Source organism: Callorhinus ursinus, unplaced genomic scaffold, assembly GCF_003265705.2.
Source record: "Callorhinus ursinus isolate GAN/ISIS: 27379988/994484 unplaced genomic scaffold, GSC_fseal_2.0 scaffold29, whole genome shotgun sequence".
NCBI classification, from domain to species: Eukaryota; Metazoa; Chordata; class Mammalia; order Carnivora; family Otariidae; genus Callorhinus; species Callorhinus ursinus.
In genome coordinates this window covers 6,738,083-6,752,346 of record NW_027397091.1, presented here as the reverse complement: position 1 = coordinate 6,752,346, position 14,264 = coordinate 6,738,083, and the positions used below count along the sequence as shown (strand labels likewise).

The following is a 14,264-nucleotide window of genomic DNA, read 5'->3' as shown; positions in this document are numbered from 1 at the left end:
GGATGTGGTATTTGGAGTTTGAAAGGGAAATAAATAGCATGTTACAGAGTGGTTGCAAGAATTAAATGAAATAATTTCTATAAAACCATCAGAAGTAAAATGGGTACAAGGTAGAAGCTCAAAGAGGGTGATCCACCCATCCTTGCAATTAAGGGTTGAATAAATTCATCTATGATATTTCCTTGGCCTGAAGCTTGCATTTGAGAGATGATACTTAGGAGCCACTAGACAGTGAGTGATTTAGCTTTTATCAAATTCATTGGCTAGAATGGACTTCAAGCCCATGACCTATTAAGCCCAGTGCCTATATTGAAAAGGGACATACACAGTGATTTTTATGGTCTTTTTTTTTTAACTAAAAATTGATTGCCACAATTTAAGAATCAGGAGATGTCACAGAAAATTTCAGATTCCTGTCTTCCTTAAAAACAAAAATCAAAGTATCTGACAACCCTGTGCCTGCATTCACACATGGCAGTCGTGGAGGTGGCGTGGTAAGGGTGAACAGTGCCTCAGTGGATGCTGTGGGTGCCATATCCCTATCTTCACCAGACTTCCTCCTTCAGTGCTCACTAGCTCCCCCTCCCAGTGCCACCACTGGCATCTCTTCCTGGCGACTTTCTCCAGCCATGGCAGTCTGGTCTTCCAGCCCACAGCAGGCTAGAAATTCCAGGCAGGTAACATTCACTAGGGGCAGCCCAGGATCATGTGATAGGAGTTGCGGTATAAACACCCCGGCTCTCTTGCCCTTGGATAGACGAGCTCTCTGGCACATGCTCTACCCAGTCTCCTGGACTTCCTCATCAGGAGTAAGCTCTGGTTCCCACATTGCTGACTAACCCTTGACTGGCTGTCTTCCCTGCCCACTTCACTACCAGGGTTTCCTGTATCTCCCCAATAAATGACTTACACTGATTCCTTGTTTTGTGGTGCGCTCAGAGGGGGCGGAAGCTAAACCAAGGTAGTACCCAGGCACAGTGTAATGTGTGTGCACCCTCTTTTTCACAGGATTGCAAACAAGGGTAAAGGATAGTTATGGGGCCATAGATGGCAACCAGGGCCTTGTGACTGTTCCACACCCCTTTTACTGGGCCCTGACAACCAGGAGTCAGTGTCTCTTCACCAAGGACATGTACCCCTAGTTTTTCATTATCCCCACCTGGCCCGTTAAATTCATTGATTTTTTTTTTTTGGCACCTTTAGGCATTTGAGTGTTTTTGTCTCTTGAATAACTAGTATTTTACAGTTAGAAGAAGACCTGAAGATTGTCTCCGAGAAGCTCTTTGTAAATGAAGAGAGACGTGAGCATGTTACACAGCTTGCTTAAATTCATTCCTTTACCACCACGTCTGAGATATTCCCAGACTCTATGACTCCTCCCTTCCCTACAGGAAGCACAGCCTGAGAAGTCAGGAGACTGGGTCCGAGTCCTCCTCTCTACTGTCCTCCTTACTGTTGTACAGTCTTGGGCGAGTTCCCACCCTGTCCCACTCTGTCAAATGGCAGAGGAGCTGGCTGAGGCCTCCATGCAGACCCAGCTTAGCTGCTCTGATGCACTCCCTCTCCTCTTCAGTTTAGCAGTTGAAAAAGTGGGCCTGAAACTGGAGACACGTTCATCAGTCTGGCCCCTTCTAGTACCTCCCTCCATTCCTTTGTCTCTGGGTCATTGCTCTTCTTAAAACAAGTTCAAGAACTGTGGTGAGCATGAAAACCAATGGAGACCTTGGCCAAAAACAAAATTCCTGGGTCCGCTCCCTAGAGATTCTGATTCCAGCCAAACTGGGTGATACCCAAAAGCCTGCATCTCTCCCAAGTTCCCAGGGGATGCCATTGCTACATACTTTGAGTATCATTGCCTTATAGGAAGCACCCAGAAACCAGGCACAAAAGCATCTATCTTTTTGCCTTAGCACAAACCTGGAGCAGATGCGTGAATTCTTTAGAGTATATGCAGTTTACAAAATGAGAGTTTTACCTTCTTTCTTAAACTTACAGCTCTCTTGTGGATAGACTCTCCTCCTCCACCCATGTTTTTGTGCAGCCCCTGATTCCTAGCCAGGACCCACTGAGGTGAATAGGATTTCAGCTTTAAAGAGCAACTTTGCACTCTAAGCTCTAGTTTCTCCTCTGGCCCTTGGGGAACAAGCTGCATCACCTCCTTTTAAGGGGTTGGCAGTGTGCAAGCTGCAGTTCTCTTAGTCTAACTGCATTAGTGAGACAGTGTTTCCTAATCCGCCATGTTGTACAGTTCTATGTGAAATAAGGCTCAGCTTAGAGTCTGTGTGATATGCTTTGAAGATCTGCCTATAGTGCTTTATTGTACTCATTACTTGAGTTCTCATTACCTACTTGCAGATTTGTTTAGACGAGTATTGTGTGCAATTATGTTCTTCTAGAGAATTATCTCTTTTATGTCCTTGGATGAGTAAAACATTGATGTAAAAGCACTTTCACGTCTACAGAGGAGGAACAGACCTAGCTTCCTGTGTTTAGTTTCAGTTTCTCAGCTTACATATTGTCAGGGAGATAACTATTAGTCTGGCAGGTTTGGGGTCCTTTTTTGTGTCTGTAAAAAGAAAGCCACATGAGAGGTATTGAAATTAAAAACTGCCAATACCAAAATGCTGATACATTCACCTGCTTAATTCAGGTTTTTAAAATTTACAGGCAAAAAAAAAAAATGTTTTGGCAAAATTGCTCCTTCTCCACTGTCTGAAATAGTAGGGTTATGGATTTACTCACATTAGAGCTTTGGAGATAACCACACACACGTGCACACACAATTATAGCTTCTCTGTTTCTTAAAACTGATCTAGACTTCTTCACAAAGCTCTACCGACTAAAAAAACAAACAGAAAGCAACTCTTAATTCAATCTATTAAATCCAGTCTACTTAAATAAATATTATCTATGAAAGTTCAGCAACATTATTGTAAGCCTTAACTGATATGTTTAGAACCTCAATCTTTCAGATTTGGCCGCCATCCACTTCCTCTTCTCATTTCCCACCCCTCTCTTTCTCAAGGAGTCTGAGAGAGTAAGGGACAAATGTGGCTTCTGGGAACTCAAAGTGATGGATATAAGACCCATCTTCTTGTTCCTCTCTGGTCCCTACCTTGGCATAACTGGCCTTTTCTGCTACCAAGAGTGGTGACCACTGGTCCCACAGCTCTGGGCTTTTCAGAAGGGTGCCTCTGCAACATTTCACAACTCCAGCCTCTTGTTTCAAGTCTTGAGAGCCATCCTGAAGCTCCCCATGTCAACCACAGACTTGTGCCAGGCAAGGAGGAGCTTCTGGACCCCTGTACAACAGACAGAGACCATGGAAGCCAATAGCATTGCCTCAAGTTCACTGCCACCCACTCTGTTGCCATCTCTCCAGGAGGCCAGCATTCACTAGTATGTCTATACCCATTGTTAAAATATTGTAATATTTTCATGCTTGTTGGTTAGTAGCCACTGTTTTAAATCATTGGAGTATCCCCCCATTACAACAGCCCTTTACTTGGATGTTCTTGCCTCATTAAAGATGGTAAAGAACCCAGGACACAGCTCAACTTCATGTCTGGACTCCGATTGGTCTAGATGATTCTGGTTATTAAATATTTTGAATATTACCTCTGAACACAGAGGCATGTGGCTGTTCCTCTCCCTTGTTTGTTTGGAGTTGTATGCTACTCAGGTATTTTCTGAAGGCCACTGCCATCTGCTTAGGGTGGTGGAAGTGATGTGTAATAAAGAGTTTGGACCTGAATCAAATGACTGCTCTTTGTCTTCTCCTGCAAACAATTGCAGGCTAAAAGGGATGGACTATAGGCTTTTCCCTTCTCTGAATTGTAGACTCCTTTGACAATAGGGTAACAAGGATTATGGACCAGCTACCATGACCACAGGACCCTCTTCTTTATACCACATGGGAAATCTATGATCTGACTCATCTGGGTTTGATTCTTGATATGCCAAAGCAGTTGAGAAAGCATCTCTCCATTAAACCAGCTTTCTCTAGCATTCCATCTGGAGCAGTCAAATCTCTTCCCTCCCCAAACCACACCACCACTAACCTTGGCCTGATTAGAGAGGAGATCATGATCATGAGGAGATAGAAAAAGACACAAATAATTTCTAAAACATTACCCCCATTTTATCTGTGTTCCAACTTTGATTCTAGAGGCAGCTTTCTTCAGTAAGTCAGTAATGGTTTCAAAAAGAGTACCAATGTGTCCTCTACCACATGATCTGCTATCATATATCTATGTGTCATTATAAAATCAATCATGTGGTTTTGTTTTGGTTTTTTTTTTTTTGGTATCTACTCTTTTCCCAGCTTTTAAGGAACACAGTGAGGCTTCACAATTAGGAGGCAGAACTTTTGCCTTTGAGGACTGTCATTTCTAGCTGGAGGGACAAAATCAGCATCAGAAAATAGTTCAAGATTGAATGAGTGCTAAATTCTCTCACATTCAGAGAGGGGAGATCAATATGGTCTCCTGAGAAGAATTCTGGAGGAAGTGAGAAGTGACCAGGGCCTTGAAACATGAATTTCATATTTTTGAATTAAGAACTGAATATGCTTTCCCTCTAAGACTAGGAAGTAGACAAAGATGTTCCCCTTTACCTCTCCTTTTCAACATCATACCAGAAGTACTAGCATATGTGGTAATCCAAGAAAAGGAATAATAAAAGGTATACATATTGGGAAGGAAGAAGTAAAACGGTCTTTGTTCACAGATGACATTATCATCCATGTAGAAAATTCAAAAGAATTGACAAGAAAAATTAAAACTAATGACAACTATAGCAAGGTTGAAGGATATATGGTTTTAGACAGAAGTCCATCATTTTGCTATATGCTAGCAATGAAAGTGAATTTGAAATTAAAAACACAGTGCCACTTACACTAACACCCTAAAATATTTAGGCATAAATCTAACAAAACATATACTAGATTTATATGAGGGAAACTACAAAACAGTGATGGATGAAATCAAAGGACTAAATAAATGGAAATGTTTGTGGATAAAGATAAATCCAATGTTTGTGGATAGGAAGACTCAATATTCCCAAAATGTCATTTCTTCCCACCTCAATCTATAGATTCAGTGCAATCCCAGTCAATATCCAAGCAAATTATTTTGTGGATGTTGACAAACTGACTCTAAAGTGTATGTGGAGAGGCAAAAGACCAACACAATAGCCAACACATAGTAAAGAAGGACAAAGTCATGCAAGACGACCACTGCCTGACTTTAGGACTTAATAGAAAGCTATAGTCATCGAGACAGTGTGGTATTGGCAAAAGGAAAGACAGATGGGCCAGTGGCACCAAATAGCCCAGAAATAGACCCACATAAATAGAGTCAACTGATCCTTGACAAAGGAGCAAAGGCAATACAATGGAGCAAAGATGGTCTTTTCAACAAATGGTGCTGGAACAACTAGACATTCACATGCAAAAAAATTAATCTAGACAGACTTTATAACTTTCATAAAAATTAACTCCATGTGGAAACACAGACTCAATGGAAATATAGGTTGAGAAGGGAGGAGAGAGGTCTGCATTAAGCATGGGAGGAGAAAGAGTATCCAGGAAGAGCATATAAAGACAAGAGGTGAGGGTTAAGACCCAAACCCTTGGAAGCCCAGTCTTTAAGGTGCAGGCAGCAGAGAAAGAGCCAGAGAAAAAGGCTGAAAAAGTTCAGGGAGTTCTGAAGAGAATTAAGGGAGAACTTGTGCCATAGAGACCATACCTTTAATCTGTGGAAATTTTACCTTCAAATGCCCATTCTGAACCGTCGTTTTCTTAAACGTATTCTATCACCACCACCCACTCTAGGAAACACTTCTCTTCAGTGAGGTCCTCTGAAGTTCAGAACAAGTCATCATGAACAGGGATCACGGTCCCCAGAAATAAACCTAATCTCCTGGTCTTCCAGAGTATATAAACCTGCAGGGAGCCTAATGGTGCTCTAGGTTCTTAAGAATAATCTTAACATCTCTGTGCAAGGGTTTTTAGTAGTTTTTTTTTTCTGTCTTTGATGACATCTAAGATAAATAACATATATATACATTGGGTCATTAGGATGGCCACCTTAAACCCCTAGTAACCAAGTGCTAACACCCAGTTTCTACACCCATATTTCTGCCTATGCTGATGTTTACATTGGCCAGTTCAGTTTGTTGTAAGCAAAGGAAGAAATCAAAAAGAAAAGCCAGTACTTCAAAGTGATGTCTCAGCGTTCTATATAATAGGGTCTTGCATTAATTCAAATACGGAAATGGGGTTGATCATTTTAATCCTTTCATGGTACTTGGAAATCTGAATGTGTTCAATGCAAAACAACCTAACCAGCAAGAGTATGTACAAAACTCACATTAAGAATAGCAATTTACTGGCCAACAGACACATGAAAAACTGCTCCACATCACTTGGCATCAGGGAAATCCAAATCAAAACCTCAATGAGATACCACCTCACACCCGTCAGAATGGCTAAAATTAACAAATCAGGAAATGACAGATGTTGGCGAGGATGCAGAGAAAGGGGAACCCTCCTACACTGTTGGTGGGAATGCAAGCTGGTGCAGCCACTCTGGAAAACAGTATGGAGGTTCCTCAAAAAGTTGAAAATAGAGCTACCCTACGACCCAGCAATTGCACTACTGGGTATTTACCGCAAAGATACAAATGTAGGGATCCAAAGGGGCACGTGCACCCCAATGTTTATAGCAGCAATGTCCACAATAGCCAAACTATGGAAAGAGCCTAGATGTCCATCAACAGATGAATGGATAAAGAAGATGTGGTATATATATACAAGGGAATATTATGCAGCCATCAAAAAATTGAGATCTTGCCATTTGCAACAATGTGGATAGAACTAGAGGGTATTATGCTAAGTGAAATAAGTCAATCAGAGAAAGACAATTATCATATGATCTCACTGATATGAGGAATTTGAGAAACAAGACAGAAGATCATAGGGGAAGGGAGGGAAAAATGAAACAAGATCAAACCAGAGAGGGAGGGAAACCATTAGAGACTCTTAATCTCAGGAAACAAATTGAGGGTTGCTGGAGTGGAGGGGGTGGGAGGGATGGGGTGGCTGGGTGATAGACATTGGGGAGGGTATGTGCTATGGTGAGTGCTGTGAATTGTGTAAGACTGATGAATCACAGACCTGTACCCCTGAAACAAATAATACATTATATGTTAATAAAAAAATTTAAAAAAAAGAATAGCAATTTACTGGGTGCCTGGGTGGCAGGGTTAAGCGTCCAGCTCTTGATCTCAGTTCAGGTCTTAGATCTCAGGATCATGAGTTCAAGCCCTCCGTGCCTAGCATGGAGCCCACTTAAAAAAAAAAGTAGCAATTTACTTAAGTTGTGGATTTGAATTTTAACAAATTTTTTGATTGGAGTGTACTTTGTAAATTTTTTTTGGTTTCACATTTGCAAGTGAACCCTGGTGGAGCCTGGGAGATTTTTCCATTAAAATGGATTGTGCCTTTCCAATAAAACGGTCTGACAACCACCAGTATTTCCAAGGCCTGTTCATGAGACTGTTTTGTTTTGAATTTGAAACTCTATTTCTCCATCTGGAAGCTGGTATTTTTAGATTGTTAACTTTGTTGTATTCCTTTCCTTTTCAGATAAAGTTATCGGACTTTGGTTTCTGTGCTCAAGTTTCTAAAGAGGTGCCCAAGAGGAAATCACTGGTTGGCACTCCCTACTGGATGGCACCTGAGGTGATTTCTAGGCTACCTTATGGGACAGAGGTAAGGGGGTGACAGTCATTGTTTGGGGGTGGCTGGACAGGCTCAGGGATGCAGTGGTTCTGAGAGAGTTAATGACCACAGATCGGGGTGATGATGTTTGACTCCGTATTTGACCCCCACTCACTAGACTTGTCACAGAGTAGGTTGTGGCAGGAAGGGGACTGGTAACCACTGAAGAAATTGCCACAACATTGATCCAGAGGCCTTTATTGAGGTCCTAAACAGCCACTGGGGGTGGAGGGTGGGGAATCACGTAAACTCTGACCCCACCCTCAGTGGCAGGCAGACCCCAATCAAGGCAATGCAACTTGAAACGTGGCCAGAAATGCACAGATGAGCAGGTGTCATGACTCGAAGGATAGATGGTCAGAGAAAGCTCTGCAAAATAGAGGTAATATTTGGCTGAGCAGTAATGTTTTCCCCTAGAAAAAAATATATATGAATATTATAATGTATTTTAAAATAGGGCACAATTTCTGTTTCCCTTGGAAAAGAAACAATTGCTCATAATCTGTTAAGGAATAAGGTTTTGGTATGTGAAAATAAGGGGCCAGAAGGAGTGGAGGAAAAGCCTTCTAGAGAGGGAGTACTGTGAGCAAAGCCCTGAGGCACACAAGTCTATGCACACGGCAGTAAGGAGCTCGTTCCAGCCGGGCACACAGCGTTTCCACACATTATGGTGCGGAAGGTGATTCTAAGAGAAGAGAAGCATGAAGAGGTGGCATGGACCAGTGAACTAAGGATATCGGCATAAGTGAAGGCAGACTCGGCTCTCTTTCCCTTGTTTGCTTGCCCTTGAATGAGTACTCGACTTGTTTGTCTCACTGTGGTCCCCAAAGCATAAATTCTCAGTGAAGATCACAGCAAGGGTTATAACAGGAATGCAGCTCACTGATAAAAAGTGGAATGCAGCTGGAACGGGGAAGCAGTTGTAACTGGGAATTGATATAGCCCAGCTAAGGATTCTCATCTTCCTGACTTCCCATGCTGCACTCGGAAAGAATTGCTTGTCGTCTCTTCCTTTTCTTTTCTCTGTTCCCTGAAAATGGTTTTATAAGGCAGGGTTTTGTACATGCTACTTCAAAATGATAAAATGCAAAGGAAAGAACCCCAATGTAGGAAAGGAAGAGCTATTTTTAAAAAATTAAATTAATAAAAGGATCAGCATATATCGAGTTGTGCAATGTAGATTTTGCAGTTTGTTATGAATATGTCAGATGCCTTTTTTATGGTTTAAATGCAACTGTCTTCTCTATGTTCATAACATAAAAATTGGGTGTTTTTCTCATCTGCCCTGATAGGTAACCAACCACCAAATATAGCAGTAAAAAAAAAAGTTCTGAACTCCAGAATGTTAAGATACTCCTGTGTACCTAAATGGCAGAATCTTCCCTGAAGTTGTCTTTAAAAAGCAAATGAATGCCTTATATTTTAATTAAAATGAATTTAAAAGAAATAAAAATAACAATTAAGATTAAAAAGCAAATGAAAACCATTAGCAAAAATTTGGTAACTTGGCACTTCAGGCTGTAAATCTGTGCTATAGGTTTTGGAAGTTTACAAATACCACCTTAATTTATAAATGGGTATGAATCTGTTGGGTCCCCTGGACACATCCAACATTTCAGAATGTTCTCCTTGCCTGAGATAACCATTGGGTTGTGCCTAACAGGTGGACATCTGGTCCCTCGGGATCATGGTGATAGAAATGATCGATGGCGAACCCCCCTACTTCAATGAGCCTCCCCTCCAGGCCATGCGGAGGATTCGGGACAGTTTACCTCCAAGAGTGAAGGACCTACACAAGGTGAGAAGCAGCATCTGTTGCTAAAGTTCAAAATCATTCTTAGATATTTTTAGTCTCTCTGTAGCTTCAAAGACTGGCATATCATATCCAGGAGTGGATCCTGGTTTATGGGCATGGACTTTGGAATTAGAATCACTTGGATTCAAATCTCTGCTCTTCCCGTTCACTCAATGGTCAAGGGACTCCGCCTCTCCATCTCTGAAGTTTGTCTGTAAAATGGGTTACAATTTGCTCCTTTGTTGTAGGGTTGGCTAGAAGAGTCAATCAGGCACTCCACAAGAACGCCCTCACTGAGCACCTGTGACATACTGGGGACTGTTCTAATTACTGGGGATATTGCAGCACAAGACCTCAGATTTCCTGACTCTCATAGAGCTTGTGTTCTAGTTAGGGAGGCAGATGGTAAAACCACAAACAAACGGATGAACAAAATAATTTCAGGGAGTGGAGCAAAGCAAACACTGTAATGCAATGGAGTATGAAGGAGAGGGGGGTTGGGAACTTGTTTAGGTTGAAGGGTGAAAGAAGCCCTTTCCGGGGACAGATTGTCTGAACTGGAATATGAATAGAAGGAAGAAGCAAGATATGCAGAGATCTGGGAGAAAAAGTCTGAGGCAAAGGGAACCACAGGTGCAAAGGCCCTATGCCAAGTTGGAAAGCTTCTATGGCTGAGCAAAGTGAGCCAGGGGAAAGGGTAATACATGTCAGGGAGGGGGGCAGGGGCTGGATCATACAGGGCAATGAAGGGCATGGTTAAGGGACCAAGTAGGGTCTTTCCTGTTTTCCAAGTGTTGCCAAGTAGGGTCAAGCTCGGAAAATAATGACGTTGAGTCAAAAAAACACCAATCTGGCAACTGCCAGTGTGGCGCAGGGAGGAACCGAGGCTGCCTTTTAGGGAAGAATTACCCTTTCCACCCCTAAAGCTTAGAGAAGAGTCCCAATAGAATCACCCCTATAGTTGTGTGAACTTGCAGGAAAACAGGAAACTGCTTGAATTGAACAGGAGATTAAGACGTTTACTGCATTGGACTAAGTTTAAATAATCCAAAGTAGCTAAAATAGCATGGTATCAAAATAGTCCCACACCCAATGCAAATCTTCCAAGTCACATACAAGAGCAGCCTTAATCCTAATGGTCAGAAACTAGACACCACCCAAAGTTGTTTTCCAAATGGATAAATAATATGTGGTATAATTTAGCAGTGAATACTATACAGCAATGACAAGTTTAAAGCTTTTACCGCACACCTCAGGGGTGAATCCCACAGACACAATGTTGAGTAAAAGAAGCCAGATAGAGAAGAGCTGACAGTATATAACTTCATTTCCATAAAGGACAAAAGAGGCAAAACTAATGTATGTTACTAGAAGTCAGGAGAGTGGTGACTCATTGCAGGGAGATGAGTATTAACAGGAAGGGGGCCCGAGGTAGCCCCCCCCGGAGTGGTAGGAATGTTCTGTATTGTGATGGGGCTGGAGAGTAAATAGGTGTATACACACACACACACACACATACACACATACACACACACACACACTCTACTGTAAGACATACACTTAACATTTATGCATTTGAACGTATGTAAGATATACTTCAAAAAGTAAACTACAAGAAATTACAGGAAAACATACTATCTGTGTCAGATATCTTTCTAGAACCTTGTTTGTTTTCAAGAAGGGGGAGTCCACAAAGCCTAGATGGTTGCAATTGTTAGAAAAATAGAACTATTCCATGTTTGTACCACACTTCATCAGATGTATGTGGCCAGTGCCTATAAATAGTAAGCACTTCACAATGCTATTGTTCCTATTATTATTTAATTTAGCAAATCGACCATCATGTTTCATTGCTCTATCATTAACTCCTGTTATTTCAAACATGAAGAAGGTAAAGAAGCATTCGCTTCAGCAGCACATATACTGAAGAAGGTCAAGAAAACAGCATATGTTAATAAAGGCAGTACCTGCTTTTGCTTCCATAACTTCTTTCTTCTCAAGCTGACTTTCTAGAATTTGCTATTGTTTGATAGAATGACTTAACTGGGAAGTGGCTGGGAAACCACTCTAGGGGAACTAGGTTGGGTTTCTGTGTTAGTCCTCAGGATGGGATCTTGTGTTCTCACAGGTTTCTTCAGTGCTCCGGGGATTCCTAGACCTGATGCTGGTGAGGGAACCCTCCCAAAGAGCCACAGCCCAGGAACTCCTTGGACATCCATTCTTGAAACTGGCAGGTCCGCCATCTTGCATCGTTCCTCTTATGAGACAATACAGACATCACTGAGTAGAGGATTCTACTGGTGGAGTAGTTGGAAGAGCTAGATGAGGACATGAGAATAATTCAGGAGAACCTGAGGAACATGAAAAAGGCCTGTGTACTCTAACCAGCTGATCAGTGGGACAATGTGATGACAGGCAGGGTTCAACAGACCAGGGCATCTTCTTGTGTCTTAAAACAGGCATCTCTCCACTGACAGCTGGCATGATCATTTGGAACATGGCTTTAATAAGTCATTATTATATTTTTCAACACTTCATCCAGCAAATCAGAAGGACTCAGTACAAACTCCATTATGACATATCCTAGCCACATGCAGGGTAATGCATAGGATTTTCTATATTGAAAGAATACTTTTCTGGCAAAAAAAAAAAAAAAAAGAAAGGAAAACAAAAAGCACTTTTTTCTTAATGGTAGCAGTGTAATGTATTTTGCAATGAATTTGTAATTTTTCTGTACGATAGTTTTGATAATTTATAGTACTTTGATGTCATGTAGCCATAGTATCAGTTGAAGTAATACTTGTTTACTTAGCAAGAGTTTGAACAAAGCCTTTCCTACTTTTTTATCCCTTTCGGAGAAACAACGATTCTTTAGGAACTTTGAATACTGAATGACTCTCAATCACCGTCAGCTTTAGTAGAATATCTTTCTTATCTTAACAAGTGTCTTATGTGATGGAGGAAGAGTTAAGAGTGATGGTGATGGAGGTGCACATTTCATTTATCCAACCAAAAATAACAAAATTGGAGCCACAGTAAGCCACCAAGCCACTCCTTGAGATAAAGCTAAATCTTTGGAAAATTCAAATTTTCCTTCAAGGCTATTAATTGCACACCAGTGTTTGCACAGCAGGGTGTTTTCCCCTGTCACGCCCTCTCTCCAGGGGGTGCGACTCTCCCCCCCACCCCGCCCCATGTGGCCACATTTCCCACCAAGGGAACAATTTTCAGTGCTAGGATCATTGGATTCAGTTCCCCAAATTGAATGTTGAAGGAAGACTGTGAGAATTCCAGTCTCACCAAGGGAAAGGAGAGAGAACAGGGCAAGATGTTTGGTTTTGTTTGTCACTGTTTTGAAAACTCTGTGTGCTAGCACACCAAACTCTTGTCTGTATTTACCTTCGTCCTGCAGTATTGCTATTGTTCCTGTATCGTGCTGGAAGTCAGGACTGACTCTAGAGGATGAATTAGGAAGGGGGTATTTTACCAGGTGTGTTCTGACTTCAGTTGTGACCCTGTTATAATGTGTTTCTGACATAGGGGAGTTGTGCTGCTGACTAGATCTTCTTGAATGTTGATAAAAATGAATGACTACTACAATACATTTTGTGTTGCTTGTTGGATGAATTTGCATGTTAACTGTAGGCCAATATAGATTTGCCTTTAAAAACTCTGGAAGAGCTACATAGTCATCATTAGTTTCTATTAATTATGTATCAGAAAAAAAAAGCCATTTGTTACCAAACTGGAAAACCAGAGGCTTTTCTTAATGACTTCAACATACTGTAACAAATAGGAATTTAAATTTGTGAAAATGCTCTGGTTTCTCTAAGCATAATTAAGAATTTTTGTAATTAATAGGTTGCTAATTATTTATTACAGCTAAAAAAGAAAAAAAAAGGCATAAAATGACCTTCTACAGATGAGATTTTTCAGTTTTTCCCCCAAACTGGAAATGTCTCACCATGAATAGGATCTATAATTTTGTTTCATAAAACACAAATCAATGTTTTATGTAAAATATTAAAATATTAATATAAATATGTATGAATAAAAATCTAAATCCAGAAAATGGCCATCCTTAAAGTTCGTGGAACAGATTGTATTACTTTAACCAGGACTATGTAGAAGTAGAAAGAAAAAGAAAATCTTTTTTTAACCAGAATAAACATTAAAAACCATTGCAGAAAATTGTGGATTTTGGATTCCAAACATTTTCAACAGTATAATAGAAATTTTTCTGTAATTTTCTTATCACTGGGTATTTTATAAATATTCATTGAGTTTACCAAAAGTTACTGTAGCTTAAAAGGTTTTGTGAGCACTAACTATTGGCAAAAACTGCACTTGCAAATAAAAATAAATGTTTGCCTTTTTCCCATCGTGTTATTAGAAAATCCAATGATTTCCTGAATTTGTTTTCTTAAGTAACCAAGAATGCTTTCTTTATGAACTTGGGGAATGCAAATGAGTTAAAATAAAGTTAGATGTAACATCATGATGACATGAACCAAAGACAAATCGTCCCATCCCCAGAGGTCACAAACAGTGGAAGACTGTGGTAAAGATAACACAACTAAGAAGAAAAAAATTACTAAATTCTGGAAGGCCACGTGCAAGGAAAGCCAGATTCATGACTAAAGACTCACTCCACTTCCCTCTTTCAAAGATGCTAAACTGACCCAA

General features: G+C 40.8%; 1 protein-coding gene across 2 annotated transcripts in view; it reads left to right on the top strand.

The window, feature by feature from the left end:
• Positions 1–13,951, top strand: part of PAK5 (p21 (RAC1) activated kinase 5) — a 299,564-nt gene extending 285,613 nt beyond the window's left edge. For both annotated transcript variants that reach the window (XM_025876070.2, XM_073878384.1), the window contains 3 exons: positions 7,649–7,774; positions 9,447–9,581; positions 11,707–13,951. In XM_025876070.2, coding sequence (XP_025731855.1) covers positions 7,649–7,774; positions 9,447–9,581; positions 11,707–11,862 — 417 coding nt within the window. In that variant the 3' untranslated portion in view covers positions 11,863–13,951. The remainder of the gene's footprint in view (positions 1–7,648; positions 7,775–9,446; positions 9,582–11,706) is intronic.
• Positions 13,952–14,264: the final 313 nt, after the last annotated feature.